This window comes from Phyllobates terribilis, unplaced genomic scaffold (assembly GCF_046119375.1).
Source record: "Phyllobates terribilis strain yellow unplaced genomic scaffold, ASM4611937v1 Scaffold_62__1_contigs__length_8034531, whole genome shotgun sequence".
Classification (NCBI taxonomy): Eukaryota; Metazoa; Chordata; class Amphibia; order Anura; family Dendrobatidae; genus Phyllobates; species Phyllobates terribilis.
In genome coordinates, this window is record NW_027362822.1 from 1,558,796 (window position 1) to 1,583,817 (window position 25,022).

The 25,022-nt window shown below is 42.7% G+C and overlaps 1 protein-coding gene across 1 annotated transcript in view; it reads left to right on the forward strand.

Annotated features, from left to right (window-relative positions):
- Positions 1–24,596, forward strand: part of LOC141192491 (oocyte zinc finger protein XlCOF8.4-like) — a 52,720-nt gene extending 28,124 nt beyond the window's left edge. The window contains exons 2-7 of the mRNA XM_073662019.1: positions 19,375–19,524; positions 19,654–19,833; positions 19,916–20,039; positions 20,122–20,219; positions 20,418–20,508; positions 22,786–24,596. Coding sequence (XP_073518120.1) covers positions 19,447–19,524; positions 19,654–19,833; positions 19,916–20,039; positions 20,122–20,219; positions 20,418–20,508; positions 22,786–23,651 — 1,437 coding nt within the window. The 5' untranslated portion in view covers positions 19,375–19,446 and the 3' untranslated portion in view covers positions 23,652–24,596. The remainder of the gene's footprint in view (positions 1–19,374; positions 19,525–19,653; positions 19,834–19,915; positions 20,040–20,121; positions 20,220–20,417; positions 20,509–22,785) is intronic.
- Positions 24,597–25,022: the final 426 nt, after the last annotated feature.

Sequence of the window (25,022 nt, forward strand, 5' to 3'; positions counted from 1 at the left end):
AGTCCTGCATCCACTGAGGCCCCTGATCATGTGACCCCTGACTCCTCCCCTCCTGTGACCTCATCACAGCTCCTGTGCGCACACAGCAGCCATATAAGTGGTGGCGGCTCTGCAGGTGGAGGTATGTGGAGACCCCATTACTGGGCGCAGGGGGCATTAACCCCTTCAGCACGGAGGCTCTTTGGGGGTCTTGTGTTGCCCCTTTATAAGAATCATAAGGTTTCTGTTCTGTTTCCTGTAATAGATATATACGACCCAACTATGGAGACAGGAAGGGAGGAAACGTATTGTTCTCAGAGTACAGGACCCCCACAGTGTAATGCCCCCATAGTACCGCCATCCCCCCACACAGTACAATCAGAGGCATAACTAGTATTTGATAGGACCCGTTGCGAGATTTCGACCACCCCCCATCCTGATATATACAGTGGATACGGAAAGTATTCAGACCCCTGTAAATGTTTCACTCTTTGTTTCATTGCAGCCATTTGGTAAATCCTAAAAAGTTCATTTTTTTCTCATTAATGTACACTCTGCACCCCATCTTCACTGAAAAAAACAGAAATGTAGAAATTTTTGCAAATTTATTAAAGAAAAACTGAAATATCCCATGGTCATAAGTATTCAGACCCTTTGCTCAGACACTCATATTTAAGTCACATGCTGTCCATTTCCTTGTGATCCTCCTTGAGATGGTTCTACTCCTTCACTGGAGTCCAGCTGTGTTTAATTAAACTGATAGGACTTGATTTAGAAAGGCGCACACCTGTCTATATAAGACCTCACAGCTCACAGTGCATGTGAGACCAAATGAGAATCCTGAGCTCAAAGGAACTGCCCAATGAGCTCAGAGACAGAATTGTGGCAAGGCACAGATCTGGCCAAGGTTACAAAAGAATTTCTGCATTACTCAAGATTCCTAAGAGCACAGTGGCCTCCATAATCATTAAATGGAAGAAGTTTGAGACCACCAGAAGTCTTCCTAGACCTGGCCGTCCAGCCAAACTGAACAATCGTGGGAGAAGAGCCTTGGCGAGCGAGGTTAAGAAGAACCCCAAGATCACTGTGGCTGAGCTCCAGAGATGCAGTAGGCAGATGGGAGAAAGTTCCACAAAGTCAACTATCACTGCAGTCCTCCACCAGTCGGGTCTTTATGGTAGAGTGGCCCGATGGGAGCCTCTCCTCGGTACAAGACATATGAAAGCCTGCATAGAGTTTGCTCAAAAACACATGAAGGACTCCCAGACTATGAGAAATAAGATTCTCTGGTCTGATGAAGATAGAACTTTTTGGTGATAATTCCAAGCGGTATGTGTGGAGAAAACCAGGCACTGCTCATCACCTGCCCAATACAATCCCAACAGTGAAAAGTGGTGGCAGCATCATGCTATGGGGGTGTTTTTAAGCTGCAGGGACAGGACGACTGGTTACAATTGAAGGAAACATGAATGCAGCCAAGTACAGAGATATTCTGGATGTAAACCTCTTCTAGAGTGCTCTGGACCTCAGACTTTGCCGAAGGTTCACCTTCCAACAAGACAATGACCCTAAGCACACAACTAAAATAACAAAGGAGTGGCTTCAGAACAACTCTGTGACCATTCTTGACTGGCCCAGCCAGAGCCCTGACCTAAACCCAATTGAGCATCTCTGGAGAGACCTGAAAATGGCTATCCGCCAACGTTCACCATCCAACCTGACGGAACTGGAGAGGATCTGCAAGGAAGAATGGCCGAGGACCCCATATCCAGGTGTGAAAAACTTGTTGCATCATTCCCAAGAAGACTCATGGCTGTACTAGCTCAAAAGGGGGCTTCTACTCAATACTGAGCAAAGGGTCTGAATACTTATGACCATGTTATATTTCAGGTTTTCTTTTTTAATAAATTAGCAAAAATTTCTACATTTCTGTTTTTTTCAGTCAAGATGGGGTGCAGAGTGTACTTTAATGAGAAAAAAAATGAACTTTTTAGAATTTACCAAATGGCTGCAATGAAACAAAGAGTGAAAAATGTACTGTTATACCAATTAAATATGTGAATAGAGTTGTTATAGACCCAGTCTGCGTACGGGCACTCTGACCTCTCTATGTACCAGATTAGATGTATGTTATGTTTTTATGTTTTGAAAAATCAAATAAAAATGATGTTGAAAAAAAAAAAGAGTCAAAAATTTAACCCCCGAGGGTGGTTTGCACGTTAATGACCAGGCCAATTTTTACAATTCTGACTTTCACTTTATGAGGTAATTACTCTGGAACGCTTCAACGGATCCCCCTGATTCTGAGATTGTTTTTTCGTGTCATATTGTACTTCATGATTTTGGTAAAATTTCTTCGATATCACTTGCGTTTATTTGTGAAAAACGGAAATTTGGCGAAAATTTTGAAAATTTTGCAATTTTCAAAATTTGAATTTTTATGCCCTTAAATCCGAGAGATATGTCACACAAAATACTTAATAAATAACATTTCCCACATGTCTACATCAGCACAATTTTGGAACCCAATTTTTTTTTTTGTTATGGAGCTATAAGGGTTAAAATTTGACCAGCGATTTCTCATTTTTCCAACAAAATTTACAAAACCATTTTTTTAGGGACCACATCACATTTGAAGTCACTTTGAGAGGTCTTTATGACAGAAAATACCCAAAAGTGACACCATTCTAAAAACTGCACCCCTCAAGGAGCTCAAAACCACATTCATGAACTTTATTAACCCTTCAGGTGTTTCACAGGAATTTTTGGAATGTGGAAGAAAAAAATGAACATTTAACTTTTTTCACAAAAATGTTACTTTAGACCCAATTTTTTTATTTTCACGGGGGTAACAAGAAAAAATGGACCCCAAAATTTGTTGTGCAATTTACCCTGGGCACGCAGATACCCCATATGTGGGGAAAAAACACTGTTTGGGCGCACGGCATAGCTCGGAACGTAAGGAGCGCCATTTGACTTTTTGATTGTAAAATTTGCTTGAATAATTAGCAGACGCCATGTTGCGCTTGGAGAGCCCCTGATGTGCCTAAACATTGGAGCTCCCCCACAAGTGACCCCATTTTGGAAACTAGACCCCCCAAGGCACCTATCTAGATGCATAGAGAGCACTTGGAACCCCCAGGTGCTTCACAAATTGATTCATAAAAATGAAAAAGTGAAAAAAAAAACACTTTCATTTTTACGAATCAATTTGTGAAGCACCTGGGGGTTCCAAGTGCTCACTATGCATCTAGATAGGTGCCTTGGGGGGTCTAGTTTCCAAAATGGGGTCACTTGTGGGGGAGCTCCAATGTTTGGGCACACAGGGACTCTCCAAATGCAACATGGTGTCCGCTAACAAATTGAATGGAAAATTGGCTCAAATTGTTAGCGGACACCATGTTGTATTTGGAGAGTCCCTGTGTGCCCAAACATTGGAGCTCCCCCACAAGTGACCCCATTTTGGAAACTAGACCCCCCAAGGCACCTATCTAGATGCATATTGAGCACTTGGAACCCCCAGGTGCTTCACAAATTGATTCGTAAAAATGAAAAAGTGTTTTTTTTTCACTTTTTCGAATCAATTTGTGAAGCACCTGGGGGTTCCAAGTGCTCATTATGCTTCTAGATAGGTGCCTTGGGTGGTCTAGTTTCCAAAATGGGGTCACTTGTGGGTGAGCTCCAAAGTTTAGGCACGCAGGGGCTCTCCAAACGCAACATGGCGTCTAACAATTTGAGCCGATTTTCCATTCAATTTGTTAGCGGACACCATGTCGCGTTTGGAGAGCCCCTGATGTGCCTAAACAGTGAAGCTCCCCCACAAGTGACCCCATTTTGGAAACTATACCCCTCAAGGATTTTATTAAGGTGTATAGTGAACATTTTGAACCCAGAGGTACGACACAGAATTTGATAACATTAGGTCATCATATTGAATAAGTTGTCATTAGTCTTGAGCGCAAGTGCTCGCTACTTGAGTTTGCATCGGGTACTCAGGTATGCACCATGTACTGCGTGTGCTCGAGTGACATGCTCGAGTCCCCGCCCGGATGTTTCACGGTTATTAGACACCCAAAAAAAACATGCGGGGATCGCTCGTGCATGGCAGGCAATCCCAACAAAGTTTTTTGGGCCGTGAAGCATATGGGGCGGAGACTCGAGCATGTCACTCAAATACCCACGATACTCAATGCATACCAGAACACCCGATGCAAACTCAAGTAGCGAGCACTTGCGCTCAACACTAGTCGCCATATCGTCATCTTTTTTTCTTACTTTTGAAAAAAATCACAACCCTAACCCCAACCGTAACCCCAACCCCAGCCCTAACCGTAGCACAACCCTAACCCTAGCACAACCCTAACCCTAGCACAACCCTAACCTGAGAGTTTATTTTTTACGCCGTTCCTCATGCAGTATAAGTGATTAGACGACATTATTCTTCGGGTCGGTGAGACTACAGCGATACCAGAATCATATGGCGTTTTTATGACTGACAGCTGTCACACACTAAAAGTTTTTGCATCGCCATATTTTGAGAGCTATAATTTTTCCAGATTTTGGCAGACAGTCATTTGATGGCTTGTTTTTTGCGGGATGAGTTGACGTTGTTATTGGTGCCATTTTCAGGCACGTGACATTTTTTGATCGCTTTCTATTCCGATTTTTGGGAGGCAGAATAAACAAAAACCAACAATTCAGGATTTTTTTTTTTTTTTTTATTATTCTTTTCCGCGTGTGGTAAAATTGATAAGGCAGCTTTATTCTTCGGGTCAGTACGTTTACAGCGGTACCACATTTATATCGTATTTCTATGTTTTGCACTTTTACATAATAAAAGCAATTTTATAGAAAAAATTATTTTTTAGCATAGCTTTATTCTGAGAGCTATAACTTTTTTATTTTTGGGCTGATGGAGCTGTATGGTGGCTTGTTTTTTGCGGGACGAGATGACGTTTTCAGCAGTACCATTTTTATTTATATTTGTCTTTTTGATCACGTGTTATTCCATTTTTTTTGGGGCGGTATGGTGATGAAGCATTGTTTTTTGCTTCTTTTTTTTTTTTTTTACCCTGTTCACTGAAGGGGTTAACTAGTGGGACAGTTTTATAGGTCCGGTTGTTCCGGACGTGGCGATACCAAATATGTGTACTTTTATTGTTTTTTTTTATAATAATATTTATTGATGGGTACATTATATTTTTATTTTTGGTGGATTATATATATATATATATATATATATATATATATATATATATATATTTTTATATTTTTACAATTTTTTTTTTTTTTTTTCACTTTCTGATAGTTTTTATACTTTATTACTTTGTCCCACTATGGGACTTTCACTTTTTTTTTTCTGATCGCCTGCATGGCACAGGAATGCAGCACCATCCCTGTGCCATGCAGGCTGTCAGCGCTGGACAGGGAGAAGATTGTTTGGAGATGCACTGCGCATGTCCAAAAAATCTTCCTGATGTCTGGTGACCTGGATGTTGTCATGACGACATCGGGTCGTCATGGCAACATCCTGGAAGCCACGGCAGACAGCGCTGGAAGCCAGAAGAGGAGGTGAGTATCTGCGATCACCTCCCCTTGCCACCGCAATGCTGCGATCGACTTGGATCGCAGCATCGCGGGGGTTAATGTGCTGGGAGCGGTGCGTGACCGCTCCCTGCACATAGTACCGGGTGTCAGCTGTGACAATCAGCTGACACCTGGCGGCAATCGCGCCCGCACAGCCTGTGTGCGCGCAAGATCGCCATGACGTACTAATACGGGTCTGGCTCTTAAGTCCCAGGGCACAGACGCGTATTAGTACGTCTAATGTTGTTAAGGGGTTAAAGGGGTCTGAATACTTTCCGTACCCACTGTATATGTATGTCCCTTATCCTGGGCCTCAACCTAGTATATGTCCCCTGTTCTGCCTCTGTTCTTTAGTGTATAGAAAAAAATAAACCATTACACTAACCAGGGGCGAACATAGAAGTGATGGGGCCCCAAAACAGAAGTATAATGCACAGCCCATAGTCATCCATGTAGTATAATGCACAGCCCATAGTCATCCATGTAGTATAATGCACAGCCCATAGTCCATACATGTAATATAATGCACAGCCCATAGTCATCCATGTAGTATAATGCACAGCCCATAGTCCATACATGCAGTATAATGCACAGCCCATAGTCCATACATGTAATATAATGCACAGCCCATAGTCTGTACATGTAGTATAATGCACAGCCCATAGTCATCCACGTAGTATAATGCACAGCCCATAGTCCATACATGTAGTATAATGCACAGCCCACAGTCATCCATGTAGTATAATACACAGCCCACACTCTTACATGTAGTATAATGCACAGCCCATAGTCCGTACATGTAGTATAATGCACAGCACATAGTCCATCCATGTAGTATAATGCACAGCCCACACTCTTACATGTAGTATAATGCACAGCCCATAGTCCGTACATGTAGTATAATGCATCGCCCATAGTCCGTACATGTAGTATAATGCACAGCCCATAGTCCATCCATGTAGTATAATGCACAGCCCACAGTCATCCATGTAGTATAATGCACAGCCCACACTCTTACATGTAGTATAATGCACAGCCCATAGTCCGTACATGTAGTATAATGCACAGCCCACACTCTTACATGTAGTATAATGCACAGCCCATAGTCCGTACATGTAGTATAATGCACAGCCCATAGTCCATCCATGTAGTATAATGCACAGCCCACAGTCATCCATGTAGTATAATGCACAGCCCACACTCTTACATGTAGTATAATGCACAGCCCATAGTCCGTACATGTAGTATAATGCACAGCCCACACTCTTACATGTAGTATAATGCACAGCCCATAGTCATACATGTAGTATAATGCACAGCCCATAGTCCATACATGTAGTATAATGCACAGCCCATAGTCCATACATGTAGTATAATGCACAGCCCACACTCTTACATGTAGTATAATGCACAGCCCACACTCTTACATGTAGTATAATGCACAGCCCACACTCTTACATGTAGTATAATGCACAGCCCACACTCTTACATGTAGTATAATGCACAGCCCATACTCATACATGTAGTATAATGCACAGCCCACACTCTTACATGTAGTATAATGCACAGCCCATAGTCATCCATGTAGTATAATGCACAGCCCATAGTCATACATGTAGTATAATGCACAGCCCACACTCATACATGTAGTATAATGCACAGCCCACACTCTTACATGTAGTATAATGCGCAGCCCACACTCTTACATGTAGTATAATGCACAGCCCACACTCATACATGTAGTATAATGCACAGCCCATACTCATACATGTAGTATAATGCACAGCCCATAGTCATCCATGTAGTATAATGCACAGCCCACACTCATACATGTAGTATAATGCACAGCCCACACTCATACATGTAGTATAATGCACAGCCCACACTCTTACATGTAGTATAATGCACAGCCCATAGTCCGTACATGTAGTATAATACACAGCCCACACTCTTACATGTAGTATAATGCACAGCCCACACTCTTACATGTAGTATAATGCACAGCCCATACTCTTACATGTAGTATAATGCACAGCCCACACTCTTACATGTAGTATAATGCACAGCCCACACTCTTACATGTAGTATAATGCACAGCCCACACTCTTACATGTAGTATAATGCACAGCCCATAGTCCGTACATGCATTATAATGCACAGCCCACACTCTTACATGTAGTATAATGCACAGCCCACACTCTTACATGTAGTATAATGCACAGCCCACACTCTTGCATGTAGTATAATGCACAGCCCACACTCTTACATGTAGTATAATGCACAGCCCACACTCTTACATGTAGTATAATGCACAGCCCACACTCTTACATGTAGTATAATGCACAGCCCACACTCTTACATGTAGTATAATGCACAGCCCACACTCTTACATGTAGTATAATGCACAGCCCACACTCTTACATGTAGTATAATGCACAGCCCACACTCTTACATGTAGTATAATGCACAGCCCACACTCTTACATGTAGTATAATGCACAGCCCACACTCTTACATGTAGTATAATGCACAGCCCATACTCTTACATGTAATATAATGCACAGCCCATAGTCATACATGTAGTATAATGCACAGCCCACACTCTTACATGTAGTATAATGCACAGCCCACACTCTTACATGTAGTATAATGCACAGCCCACACTCTTACATGTAGTATAATGCACAGCCCACACTCTTACATGTAGTATAATGCACAGCCCATACTCTTACATGTAGTATAATGCACAGCCCATAGTCATACATGTAGTATAATGCACAGCCCACACTCTTACATGTAGTATAATGCACAGCCCATAGTCATACATGTAGTATAATGCACATCCCACACTCTTACATGTAGTATAATGCACAGCCCATAGTCATACATGTAGTATAATGCACAGCCCACACTCTTACATGTAGTATAATGCACAGCCCATAGTCATACATGTAGTATAATGCACATCCCACACTCTTACATGTAGTATAATGCACAGCCCACACTCTTACATGTAGTATAATGCACAGCCCACACTCTTACATGTAGTATAATGCACAGCCCATAGTCATACATGTAGTATAATGCACAGCCCATAGTCATACATGTAGTATAATGCACAGCCCACACTCTTACATGTAGTATAATGCACAGCGCATAGTCATACATGTAGTATAATGCACAACCCACACTCTTACATGTAGTATAATGCACAGCCCATAGTCCATACATGTAGTATAATGCACAGCCCACACTCTTACATGTAGTATAATGCGCAGCCCACACTCTTACATGTAGTATAATGCACAGCCCATAGTCATACATAGTAGTATAATGCATAGCCCATACTCATACATGTAGTATAATGCACAGCCCATACTCTTACATGTAGTATAATGCACAGCCCACACTCTTACATGTAGTATAATGCACAGCCCACACTCTTACATGTAGTATAATGCACAGCCCATAGTCATACATGTAGTATAATGCACAACCCACACTCTTACATGTAGTATAATGCACAGCCCATAGTCCATACATGTAGTATAATGCACAGCCCACACTCTTACATGTAGTATAATGCGCAGCCCACACTCTTACATGTAGTATAATGCACAGCCCATAGTCATACATAGTAGTATAATGCATAGCCCATACTCATACATGTAGTATAATGCACAGCCCATACTCTTACATGTAGTATAATGCACAGCCCATAGTCCATACATGTAGTATAATGCACAGCCCACACTCTTACATGTAGTATAATGCGCAGCCCACACTCTTACATGTAGTATAATGCACAGCCCATACTCATACATGTAGTATAATGCATAGCCCATACTCATACATGTAGTATAATGCACAGCCCATACTCTTACATGTAGTATAATGCACAGCCCATAGTCCATACATGTAGTATAATGCACAGCCCACACTCTTACATGTAGTATAATGCGCAGCCCACACTCTTACATGTAGTATAATGCACAGCCCATACTCATACATGTAGTATAATGCATAGCCCATACTCATACATGTAGTATAATGCACAGCCCATACTCTTACATGTAGTATAATACACAGCCCATAGTCATCCATGTAGTATAATGCACAGCCCATAGTCCATACATGTAGTATAATGCACAGCCCACACTCTTACATGTAGTATAATGCACAGCCCATAGTCATACATGTAGTATAATGCACAGCCCACACTCCTACATGTAGTATAATGCACAGCCCATAGTCATACATGTAGTATAATGCACAGCCCACACTCTTACATGTAGTATAATGCACAGCCCATAGTCCATCCATGTAGTATAATGCACAGCCCATAGTCATCCATGTAGTATAATGCACAGCCCATAGTCATCCATGTAGTATAATGCACAGCCCATACTCTTACATGTAGTATAATGCACAGCCCATAGTCATCCATGTAGTATAATGCACAGCCCATAGTCATCCATGTAGTATAATGCACAGCCCATAGTCATCCATGTAGTATAATGCACAGCCCATACTCTTACATGTAGTATAATGCACAGCCCACACTCTTACATGTAGTATAATGCACAGCCCATACTCATACATGTAGTATAATGCACAGCCCATAGTCATCCATGTAGTATAATGCACAGCCCATAGTCATCCATGTAGTATAATGCACAGCCCACACTCATACATGTAGTATAATGCACAGCCCATACTCATACATGTAGTATAATGCACAGCCCATAGTCCATACATGTAGTATAATGCACAGCCCACACTCTTACATGTAGTATAATGCACAGCCCATACTCATACATGTAGTATAATGCACAGCCCATACTCATACATGTAGTATAATGCACAGCCCATAGTCATACATGTAGTATAATGCACAGCCCATAGTCATACATGTAGTATAATGCACAGCCCATAGTCATACATGTAGTATAATGCACAGCCCATAGTCATACATGTAGTATAATGCACAGCCCATAGTCATACATGTAGTATAATGCACAGCCCATACTCATACATGTAGTATAATGCACAGCCACACTCTTACATGTAGTATAATGCACAGCCCATACTCATACATGTAGTATAATGCACAGCCCATAGTCATCCATGTAGTATAATGCACAGCCCATAGTCATACATGTAGTATAATGCACAGCCCACACTCTTACATGTAGTATAATGCACAGCCCATAGTCATACATGTAGTATAATGCACAGCCCATAGTCATACATGTAGTATAATGCACAGCCCATAGTCCACACATGTAGTATAATGCACAGTCCATAGTCCATACATGTAGTATAATGCACAGCCCACACTCATACATGTAGTATAATGCACAGCCCATAGTACATACATGTAGTATAATGCACAGCCCACACTCATACATGTAGTATAATGCACAGCCCATAGTACATACATGTAGTATAATGCACAGCCCACACTCTTACATGTAGTATAATGCACAGCCCATAGTCCATACATGTAGTATAATGCACAGCCCATAGTCCATACATGTAGTATAATGCACAGCCCATAGTCCATACATGTAGTATAATGCACAGCCCATAGTCCATACATGTAGTATAATGCACAGCCCATAGTCCATACATGTAGTATAATGCACAGCCCACACTCTTACTTGTAGTATAATGCACAGCCCATACTCTTACATGTAGTATAATGCACAGCCCACAGTCCGTACATGTAGTATAATGCACAGCCCACACTCATACATGTAGTATAATGCACAGCCCACACTCTTACATGTAGTATAATGCACAGCCCACAGTCCGTACATGTAGTATAATGCACAGCGCATAGTCATACATGTAGTATAATGCACAGCCCATAGTCATACATGTAGTATAATGCACAGCCCACACTCATACATGTAGTATAATGCACAGCCCACACTCATACATGTAGTATAATGCACAGCCCACAGTCCGTACATGTAGTATAATGCACAGCGCATAGTCATACATGTAGTATAATGCACAGCCCATACTCATACATGTAGTATAATGCACAGCCCATAGTCCGTACATGTAGTATAACGCACAGCCCATAGTCCGTACATGTAGTATAATGCACAGCCCATAGTCATACATGTAGTATAATGCACAGCCCATAGTCATACATGTAGTATAATGCACAGCCCATAGTCCATGCATGTAGTATAATGCACAGCCCATAGTCATACATGTAGTATAATGCACAGCCCATACTCATACATGTAGTATAATGCACAGCCCATAGTCCATGCATGTAGTATAATGCACAGCCCATAGTCATACATGTAGTATAATGCACAGCCCATACTCATACATGTAGTATAATGCACAGCCCACACTCTTACTTGTAGTATAATGCACAGCCCATAGTCATCCATGTAGTATAATGCACAGCCCACAGTCATACATGTAGTATAATGCACAGCCCACAGTCATACATGTAGTATAATGCACAGCCCATAGTCCATACATGTAGTATAATGCACAGCCCATAGTCATACATGTAGTATAATGCACAGCCCACAGTCATACATGTAGTATAATGCACAGCCCATAGTCCATACATGTAGTATAATGCACAGCCCACAGTCCGTACATGTAGTATAATGCACAGCGCATAGTCATACATGTAGTATAATGCACAGCCCATAGTCATACATGTAGTATAATGCACAGCCCACAGTCATACATGTAGTATAATGCACAGCCCACACTCTTACATGTAGTATAAGCACAGCCCATAGTCCATACATGTAGTATAATGCACAGCCCACACTCTTACATGTAGTATAATGCACAGCCCATAGTCATACATGTAGTATAATGCACAGCCCACAGTCATACATGTAGTATAATGCACAGCCCACACTCATACATGTAGTATAATGCACAGCCCACAGTCCGTACATGTAGTATAATGCACAGCGCATAGTCATACATGTAGTATAATGCACAGCCCATAGTCCATACATGTAGTATAATGCACAGCCCACAGTCATACATGTAGTATAATGCACAGCCCACACTCTTACATGTAGTATAATGCACAGCCCACAGTCCGTACATGTAGTAAAATGCACAGCCCATAGTCCATACATGTAGTATAATGCACAGCCCATAGTCCATACATGTAGTATAATGCACAGCCCATAGTCCGTACATGTAGTATAATGCACAGCCCACAGTCCGTACATGTAGTATAATGCACAGCGCATAGTCATACGTGTAGTATAATGCACAGCCCACACTCATACATGTAGCATAATGCACAGCCCACACTCTTACATGTAGTATAATGCACAGCCCATACTCATACATGTAGTATAATGCACAGCCCATAGTCATCCATGTAGTATAATGCACAGCCCATAGTCATCCATGTAGTATAATGCACAGCCCAAAGTCATCCATGTAGTATAATGCACAGCCCATAGTCATCCATGTAGTATAATGCACAGCCCATAGTCATCCATGTAGTATAATGCACAGCCCACAGTCATACATGTAGTATAATGCACAGCCCACACTCATACATGTAGTATAATGCACAGCCCATAGTCCATACATGTAGTATAATGCACAGCCCATAGTCATCCATGTAGTATAATGCACAGCCCATAGTCATACATGTAGTATAATGCACAGCCCATAGTCATACATGTAGTATAATGCACAGCCCATAGTCCGTACATGTAGTATAATGCACAGCCCACATTCTTACATGTAGTATAATGCACAGCCCATAGTCATCCATGTAGTATAATGCACAGCCCATAGTCATACATGTAGTATAATGCACAGCCCATAGTCATACATGTAGTATAATGCACAGCCCATAGTCCGTACATGTAGTATAATGCACAGTCCACACTCTTACATGTAGTATAATGCACAGCCCATAGTCCATACATGTAGTATAATGCACAGCCCATAGTCCGTACATGTAGTATAATGCACAGTCCACACTCTTACATGTAGTATAATGCACAGCCCATAGTCCATACATGTAGTATAATGCACAGCCCATAGTCCGTACATGTAGTATAATGCACAGCCCATAGTCCGTACATGTAGTATAATGCACAGCCCATAGTCATCTATGTAGTATAATGCACAGCCCACACTCTTACATGTAGTATAATGCACAGCCCATAGTCATCCATGTAGTATAATGCACAGCCCATAGTCATCTATGTAGTATAATGCACAGCCCATAGTCATACATGTAGTATAATGCACAGCCCATAGTCCGTACATGTAGTATAATGCACAGCCCACACTCTTACATGTAGTATAATGCACAGCCCATAGTCATCCATGTAGTATAATGCACAGCCCATAGTCCGTACATGTAGTATAATGCACAGTCCACACTCTTACATGTAGTATAATGCACAGCCCATAGTCATCCATGTAGTATAATGCACAGCCCATAGTCATCTATGTAGTATAATGCACAGCCCATAGTCATACATGTAGTATAATGCACAGCCCATAGTCCGTACATGTAGTATAATGCACAGCCCACACTCTTACATGTAGTATAATGCACAGCCCATAGTCATCCATGTAGTATAATGCACAGCCCACACTCATACATGTAGTATAATGCACAGCCCACACTCTTACATGTAGTATAATGCACAGCCCATAGTCCGTACATGTAGTATAATGCACAGTCCACACTCTTACATGTAGTATAATGCACAGCCCATAGTCATCCATGTAGTATAATGCACAGCCCATACTCATACATGTAGTATAATGCACAGCCCATAGTCATACATGTAGTATAATGCACAGCCCATAGTCATTCATGTAGTATAATGCACAGCCCATAGTCATACATGTAGTATAATGCACAGCCCATAGTCCGTACATGTAGTATAATGCACAGCCCATAGTCCGTACATGTAGTATAATGCACAGCCCATAGTCCGTACATGTAGTATAATGCACAGCCCATACTCATACATGTAGTATAATGCACAGCCCATAGTCCGTACATGTAGTATAATGCACAGCCCATAGTCCGTACATGTAGTATAATGCACAGCCCATACTCATACATGTAGTATAATGCACAGCCCATACTCATCCATGTAGTATAATGCACAGCCCATAGTCATACATGTAGTATAATGCACAGCCCATAGTCCATACATGTAGTATAATGCACAGCCCATAGTCATACATGTAGTATAATGCACAGCCCATAGTCCATACATGTAGTATAATGCACAGCCCACACTCTTACATGTAGTATAATGCACAGCCCACACTCTTACATGTAGTATAATGCACAGCCCATAGTCATCCATGTAGTATAATGCACAGCCCACAGTCATACATGTAGTATAATGCACAGCCCATAGTCCATACATGTAGTATAATGCACAGCCCATAGTCATACATGTAGTATAATGCACAGCCCATAGTCCATACATGTAGTATAATGCACAGCCCACACTCTTACATGTAGTATAATGCACAGCCCATACTCTTACATGTAGTATAATGCACAGCCCATAGTCATCCATGTAGTATAATGCACAGCCCACAGTCATACATGTAGTATAATGCACAGCCCATAGTCCATACATGTAGTATAATGCACAGCCCATAGTCCATACATGTAGTATAATGCACAGCCCATAGTCATACATGTAGTATAATGCACAGCCCATAGTCCATACATGTAGTATAATGCACAGCCCATAGTCCATACATGTAGTATAATGCACAGCCCATAGTCCATACATGTAGTATAATGCACAGCCCACACTCTTACATGTAGTATAATGCACAGCTCATAGTCATACATGTAGTATAATGCACAGCCCATAGTCCATACATGTAGTATAATGCACAGCCCACACTCATACATGTAGTATAATGCACAGCCCACACTCTTACATGTAGTATAATGCACAGCCCACACTCTTACATGTAGTATTATGGCCAAGGGCACCGTGTACTCGCTGATTTAAACAGAACATTATACTCGCCTTCTCTCTGCTCCCTCGCCGCTCGGTGTCTTTTTTCTGGAGCTGCCGCTGACTTCAGCTGGAAGTGACAGGAGAGCATGATGTTACTTCCATGCGCCCCCTAATGGCGTACATGCCGATGTCAGCTGCTGGCCTCTGATTGGTCAGCAGCGTGTATTGTGGCACTTCAGCTGAATGTCAGTCCGAGAACACACATCCAGCTGAAGTAGGGGTCGGTCGCAGGAGCCACTGCGGTCATTAAGCCTCTCAATATAATGCTCTCATAGTACCTCTATTTCCCCACACCGTATAATGTTCTCACAGTACCGCCATCCCCCCACATACAGTATAATGTTCTCACAGTACCGCCATCTCCCCACATACAGTATAATGTTCTCACAGTACCACCATCTTCCCACATACAGTATAATGTTCTCATAGTACCGCCATCCCCCCACATACACTATAATGTTCCCACAGTACCGCCATCCCCCCACATACAGTATAATGTTCTCACAGTACCGCCATCCCCCCACATACAGTATAATGTTCTCACAGTACCGCCATCCCCCCTCATACAGTATAATGTTCTCACAGTACCGCCATCCCCCCACATACAGTATAATGTTCTCACAGTACCGCCATCTCCCCACATACAGTATAATGTTCTCACAGTACCACCATCTTCCCACATACAGTATAATGTTCTCACAGTACCGCCATCTTCCCACATACAGTATAATGTTCTCACAGTACCACCATCTGCCCACATACAGTATAATGTTCTCACAGTACCGCCATCCCCCCATATACAGTATAATGTTCCCACAGTACCGCCATCTTCCCACATACAGTATAATGTTGTCACAGCCCCGCCATCTTCCCACATACAGTATAATGTTCCCACAGTTCCGCCATCTTCCCACATACAGTATAATGTTCTCACAGTACCACCATCCCCCCACATACAGTATAATGTTCCCACAGTTCCGCCATCTTCCCACATACAGTATAATGTTCTCACAGTACCGCCATCTTCCCACATACAGTATTATGTTCCCACAGTTCCGCCATCTTCCCACATACAGTATTATGTTCCCACAGTACCACCATCTTCCCACATACAGTATTATGTTCCCACAGTACCTCCATCTTCCCACATACAGTATAATGTTCTCACAGTACCACCATCTTCCCACATACAGTATTATGTTCCCACAGTACCTCCATCTTCCCACATACAGTATAATGTTCTCATAGTACCGCCATCCCCCCCACATACAGTATAATGTTCCCACAGTACCGCCATCTTCCCACATACAGTATAATGTTCCCACAGTTCCGCCATCTTCCCACATACAGTATAATGTTCTCACAGTACCACCATCTTCCCACATACAGTATAATGTTCTCACAGTACCACCATCTTCCCACATACAGTATAATGTTCTCACAGTACCACCATCTTCCCACATACAGTATTATGTTCCCACAGTACCTCCATCTTCCCACATACAGTATAATGTTCTCATAGTACCACCATCTTCCCACATACAGTATTATGTTCCCACAGTACCTCCATCTTCCCACATACAGTATAATGTTCTCATAGTACCGCCATCTTCCCACATACAGTATAATGTTCCCACAGTTCCGCCATCTTCCCACATACAGTATAATGTTCTCACAGTACCACCATCTTCCCACATACAGTATAATGTTCTCACAGTTCTGCAATCTTCCCACATACAGTATAATGTTCCCACAGTACCACCATCTTCCCACATACAGTATTATGTTCCCACAGTACCTCCATCTTCCCACATACAGTATAATGTTCTCACAGTACCGCCATCTTCCCACATACAGTATTATGTTCCCACAGTACCTCCATCTTCCCACATACAGTATAATGTTCTCACAGTACCACCATCTTCCCACATACAGTATAATGTTCTCACAGTACCACCATCTTCCCACATACAGTATTATGTTCCCACAGTACCTCCATCTTCCCACATACAGTATAATGTTCCCACAGTACCGCCATCTTCCCACATACAGTATTATGTTCCCACAGTACCTCCATCTTCCCACATACAGTATAATATTCTCACAGTACCGCCATCCCCCCACATACAGTATAATGTTCTCACAGTACCGCCATCTCCCCACATACAGTATAATGTTCTCACAGTACCGCCACCCCCCCCACATACAGTATAATGTTCCCACAGTACCGCCATCTTCCCACATACAGTATTATGTTCCCACAGTACCTCCATCTTCCCACATACAGTATAATGTTCTCACAGTTCCGCCATCCCCCCACATACAGTATAATGTTGTCACAGTACCGCCATCTCCCCACATACAGTATAATGTTCTCACAGTACCGCCACCCCCCCCACATACAGTATAATGTTCTCACAGTACCGCCATCCCCCCACATACAGTATAATGTTCTCACAGTACCGCCATCCCCCCACATACAGTATAATGTTCTCACAGTACCGCCATCCCCCCACATACAGTATAATGTTCTCACAGTTCTGCAATCTTCCCACATACAGTATAATGTTCCCACATTACCACCATCCCCCCCACATACAGTATAATGTTCCCACAGTACCGCCATCCCCCCACATACAGTATAATGTTCCCACATTACCACCATCCCCCCCATATACAGTATAATGTTCCCACATTACCACCATCCCCCCCACATACAGTATAATGTTCCCACAGTACCGCCATCCCCCCACATACAGTATAATGTTCCCACAGTGCCACCATCCCCCCACATACAGTATAATGTTCCCACATTACCACCATCCCCCCCATATACAGTATAATGTTCCCACATTACCACCATCCCCCCACATACAGTATGTTTCCACAGTACCGCCATCCCCCCACATACAGTATAATGTTCTCACAGTCCCGCCATCCCCCCACATACAGCATAATATTCCCACATTACCACCATCCCCCCACATGCAGTATAATATTCCCACATTACAACCATCCCCCCCCCCCACATGCAGTATAATGTTCCCACAGTGCCACCATTCCCAATTATATTTTATGTTTTAACACTTGCTTTTCTTTTTTTGGTGTTGTTCATGTAATACATGGAAGCCTACAGGAAAATGCTAAAAGAAACATAATATCCAGGATAAAACCACTGTACATGGAGCCATTAGCATCAAATAACTGTCTTGTTCTTACAAACACGCTCTTATAAATGAGATCTAACGTGATAAAAGATTACAACCTGGGGAAGACGGGAAACATTCACATAGACGGTCGGTGATGATGTAGTCAGTGAAGATGAAGATGTCGTCCTCATCATGAAGTTGTTATTTCTCATGCCATGTGTAATGTATATGACGAGAATTAGCGTTATGGAAGATGAGTCTATAAGAAACGTATTCAGCTGCCGACTCCAAGGAAGAAACTGCTTGTTGTCTGTGGCCTAAAATATAAAGGTTTTATTAGTACGTCAGGAACAAAAGCAGAATGTTGTAAAATAATAAAAATACCATTGCTGCTTGGGATTCTGGGTGATTCTTACTGAAGCAGTGGCCAACTTAGCCAGTGATTGGAAGTATGGAGGAGATGTCTAAGTCAGCAATTCAACTTATGTTCCAGTCCATAAAAACTAGAGAACACAACATCTACACATTCTATCTCCTGATATATTTTCCTTATTGTCTTCATTAATTGTATTATTACACAGAATTCTTTATGATGTTACATCGGCTCATCTTCTTCTCATTCAGGTCTCTACAATATCAGATCCTCTCAGTGAAGATCTTCTATATAAGAGAATTTTTCTGAATCACCTATGAAGGATGGATATGGACAGAGACAAGATGGCGGAGCGGATATTACACCTCACCCTAGAGATCCTCTTCCGGCTTACTGGAGAGGTGAGAGATTCTGATGACCTCACATTACATCATTCTTATCTATGGGAATAACAGATGGACAGAACTGGAGAGGTGAGGACTCTGGAAATGTCTGGAGTGAGATTTATTAATGTGTCTCTCCATAACCAGGATTACACAGTAGTGAAGAAGACCTCTAGTGAGCGCTGTCAGGACCCTGTGTCTGAGGGATGGGGAAGACCCCTGAGCCCAATCACAGGGCCTCCATCTCACCCCTTCATACATGAGGACATCAATGACCAGAAGATCCTAGAACTCACCTACAAGATGATTGAGCTGATGACTGGAGAGGTGACACTGCTGGGAATGCTGGGACATTATACAGTAACGCTATGGAGGGATCGGGGGATGACGGTATCATTGTATGTGTCAGGTTCCTATAAGGTGTCAGGATGCCGCCGTCTATTTCTCCATGGAGGAGTGGGAGTATTTAGAAGGACACAAAGATCTGTACAAGGACGTCATGATGGAGGTTCCCCAGCCCCTCACATCACCAGGTAATAGACAGAACTAACTACACACGGCCTCTAATTATCTGTATGTAAAGAATGAATTCAGTCCTGTATGTGTTTCCTCCAGCTCTATCCAGTAAGAGGACAACACCAGAGAGATGTCCCCGTCCTCTTCTTCCACAGGACTGTAAACAAGAAGATCCCAATGTTCCTCAGGATCATCAGGTAGATGGAGAGAAGGTGTCATGAGATCTCCCCTATGATGTGTAGACATCTGTGAAGGTCTTGTGCTCAGTCTTGTTTTATCCACCAGTATTACATGTTTTATACTTGTGTAATGAGAACGGTGGAGGTGGCAGGATTATAGCTGATCATAGATGTGACTTCTCCATCTGTCTGTGACTTTTACAATATTTGTTTCAGGGTGAAGATCTGACCCATATTAATACTACAGAGACATATGTGAGGGGTGATGAGCGGTGTAAGGAGGAGATTCCTACATATGATTACCCAGGTGAGTAGTAACCACTAAATGCAGAGAAGTCACAGATTCTTCTCAGTCACCGGCTGCGGCTGCTTTATCGGTGGTGTAGTCCGGCCGTATCACAATCGTGTGATCACCATTTTCCCTCTAGACCACAACATTCTCCTCCATCCAAAAATGTTCACATAACTTTGTGTAATTGTAAAAGACCTTTTCTATAGAACTTACAACCTGGAGGATCCACCTACCCCCTGGGATTAGTAGACGCTGACCGTTACCTGCCCCGATCTGTAAACTACAAAGCCAAATGACAGCGTACGTAGAAAGTGCTGACAAGTGAGAAAATCACTTGAAGAAAAATATTCTGATGGGCCTGTAAGAGAAAGCGGAGGGTAATGATGCTGTTGGCTTCCTAGATCCCTGATATCTTATTGGATGAATCTACCTTCTCTCCCTTCTGTGCTGCTGAATGTTCTCATATGGTCCCTACAAGATCAGGTCCAGTCTTTCTGGCCAAACTTCACTTTTATGATCGAAAATATTAAATGTGCAGTGAGGGCCAAGTGTGAATTTCTGTACAATAACAACAGAGTTTCCCTTTATCCTGACTTTTCAAACTATCTTCAAACAGGATCTTGATAAACTACATAAATAACATTACACCTGTGCCATGATATGTCTCTAAGCTGTGCGTGGCTGATGGCTGTAATATACATCTATTAACGCTTGCAGGAGATCTGGTGGCATGGCTCGAGCCCTGGTTTCATGGATTCACTCCACGTCATAAATTACATTATGTTTTCAATCCTTAGGAATTCAGAATACTGCACAATCTCTCCTGAAATGGGGGCACTAATACTTTCTCTACTCTCCTGGTCAGGACTCATCATACCTCCAATGGTCCACCATAAATGAGCGCAACTCCGGTTTAGTGTTGGAGCTCTCCCTTGTTGGGGATGTATCATATCTTTTATTCTGTCTTTTTTACAGGTTCATTCTCTATGATAGTCTGATTGTGGTGGGATCGGCCTGACTCACTTATGTGACTCTGTAATTCCCTGGTAGTCTTTAAAAGAAGGTCTCCATTACCTCTTCCCAATACCCGAGGTCTAAATTTAAGACCCTTCAGGTCTGCAGTATTATAAAAAGTTCTCTTTCCATTTCTAATATTTCTTCTTGAAATTTATCTGACAGAAAATATTGTCCCTTACGATAGTTTAGATGACGAGGAGCCACTGAGCCCCAGACTCTAATTACCCCAGAGAGGTTTCACCACTAGTTACTCACTATTTACTGAGAAGACTGTTCAGTTCCATCATTTCAGTAGATGTGTTATTGTCTATACTCACAATTTTTGACTACAACAGTTCGTTCCCAAAATACTCTGATTTAACCCCTTCCCGCAGACAGTTTTTTGTTCCTAATCAGCCCCATTTTTCAAATCTGACGTGTGTCACTTTATGTGGTGATAACTTTTGGAATTCTTCACAAAGGATAATAGCAGAAAAATGGACCTTACAAATTATTTCCAACTACTCTTGAATGTGACAATCCCCTATATACGGTTGTACACTACTGTCTGGGCACATGGCAGGGTAAGAAGGGAAGGAGCGCCATTTAGCTATTTGAATGCAGATCTTGCAGATCCCAGAGGAGATGGGACACAACATTTGTAGAAACCTTAATATGACAAAATGGCAGAAAACCAGAGCAATAGAAATCCCCATAAAGTGACTCCATTTTGGAAATTATAACCCTCAGTGAATTAATCTATAGGAGTAGTGACTATTTTGACTCCACGGCCACTTTCTAGACATTAGCTCGCAGTCGATGTTGGAGAGTAAAAATTGCACATTGGCCATTTTATTCCCCAACACATAGTGTCCAGATTGTGCTCCAGGAGACACACACCGTAAATGAAGAGGGTTCTTCTCACCATAGTAATGCCAAATACATGGATGATAAATGTGGTTTGGACGCACTGCAAGGCTCAAAAGAGAGGGGGAGATCGGACTTTGGGAGAGTGGATCTTGCTGGATTGGTTTATGGATGAGTAGTAGTTTTTATTGGTATCATTTTCATCTACATAACATTGTTTGGTGGCTTCTTTTTCCATATTTTGGAGGCCGAATGCACAAACAGTTGAACACCGCTCCAATGGTTCATCCTATGAAGTTTTCTATTAGACTGTGAATTGTCATTCTGTCAATAAGTTGTCATTTCTACTGACATTTTAAGTAGAAATGTTCAAAAATATAAATTTCAAGGATGTTTTATTTAAAATTAATATTTTTTTTTTCTTGACAGATGACTGTACCAGGAGATCAGAGGGACAGGAGATTTTTATATCAGATGATCTTGAGATCCCACAGGATACAATTGAAGTGAATGCCATTACTCCAGATATCCCATCATCCCTTCACATCAGAGATCTGTCATCTGATCCTATGAAACAGGTCCTGTCTTCTGATTCATTACCGACTACTAAGGAAAGTCAAAATAAAAGAATAAGAATTGAAAAACGAACTGCTCCTAAAGCAAAGAAGTCAATTTCACTTTCAGAAAATGGAAATAGTTTGACCCTCGAAAAGTCTATAAGTCAAAAAATACACACAGTGGACAATAGATTTTCGTGTTCCAAATGTGGGAAATGTTTTAACTGTAACTCAGTTTTGGTTAGACACCAGAGAACTCACACCGGGGAGAAGCCTTTTTCATGTTCAGAATGTGGGAAATGTTTTAACCGTAAATCAGTTTTGGTTATTCACCAGAGAACTCACACTGGGGAGAAGCCTTTTTCATGTCCAGAATGTGGGAAATGTTTTAACCGTAAATCAGTTTTGGTTATTCACCAGAGATCTCACACAGAGGAGAAGCCTTTTTCATGTTCAGAATGTGGGAAATGTTTTAACCATAAATCAGCTTTGGTTAAGCACCAGAGAACTCACACAGGGGAGAAGCCTTTTTCGTGTTCTGAATGTGAGAAATGTTTTAACCAGAAATCAGATCTTGTTAGACACCAGAGAGCTCACACAGGGGAGAAGCCATTCTCATGTTCAGAATGTGGGAAATGTTTTTACAATAAATCAGCTTTGGTTAACCACCAGAGAACTCACACAGGGGAGAAGCCTTTTGTTATGCACACGCCCGGGCTAAGCGGCGTGTGCGTGTGATTGGTAGTGATTCCACTGGACCGTGCCGGAGAGTGAATGCCTGGAGGGGCGTGACTAAGTATTCACCCGATCCGACCAGGGTCGCACGACGGCATACGACGCCAGTGCACCAAGGAGGAACCGAGCAGAGGGACCAGGTGCTACTCCAGGACAGACCCCGGACACGGCTGTTGACCCACACAGGGGAATACAGGAACAGGCTGGTAGGCTGGCACACAGACTGGTGGGTATAGGCAGGCACGACTGGTATGCAGGCAGGTATGCAGGCAGGGGGGTAAAGGCAAGCACAGCTAGAGTGCAGACAGGGAGGCACTAGCAGGTAGGAACACAGGCGGGATAGGACCCAGTACACACCGGGACTCAGGAACAATACAGGCAGAGGGTTACAGGCAAGCACAGCTAGAGTGCAGACAAGGCTGAGCAGGGAGGACAGGGCTCTGTTCACACGGAACAGACAGGAAGGGAAAGACAGAGCCAGATACTCACACAGTACTTGCAGAGACAACAAGCAGGAGTTAGGTACGAGTTCAGACTCTGCAGAAAAAGGAAGGGAACGGACATAGAGGCAAAAACAGGTAAAGGACAGGAGAGAGTTCAGACTGGAACTGAGTGAACGGAGGAGACCGACACTGCAGAGGGATACAGGAGCGGGTCTGGGAATACGGCCCCCAGAGAGGCGGAACGAACAGGCAAGGAGCGTGTTCAGACAGGACAGACCAGACGCAGGAGCGGGTCTAGGAAATCGGCCACTAGAAGGCGGAACGAACAGGCAAGGAGCGTGTTCAGACAGGACAGACCAGACACAGGAACGGGTCTAGGTAATCGGCCCCTAGAAGGCAGGAGGAACAGGCTAGGAGCGTGTTCAGACAGGACAGACAAGAGAACACAGAAAGGACTCAGTTCAGACACGGGAACTAATACCGCAAAGCAGGAGACATACAAGACTCAGTTCAGACACGGGAACTAATACCGCAAAGCAGGAGACATACAGGACTCAGTTCAGACACGGGAGCTGATACCACAAAGCAGGAGACATACAGGACTCAGTTCAGACACGGGAACTAATACCGCAAAGCAGGAGACATACAGGACTCAGTTCAGACACGGGAACTAATACCGCAAAGCAGGAGACATACAGGACTCAGTTCAGACACGGGAACTAATACCGCAAAGCAGGAGACATACAGGAGTCAGTTCAGACAGGCCTGGAAATACAGCCTCCAGGAAAGGCAGACAAGGAAACAAAGAACGGAACCTGGCACCTTCAGAGTGCACGCACACACTGAAGGAAACACTATGCTCAGGCAGCGATAGAAGGGCGCTGCTGAGCTATATACCAAGTGACAGACAGCAATAGGCTGAGGACGCACA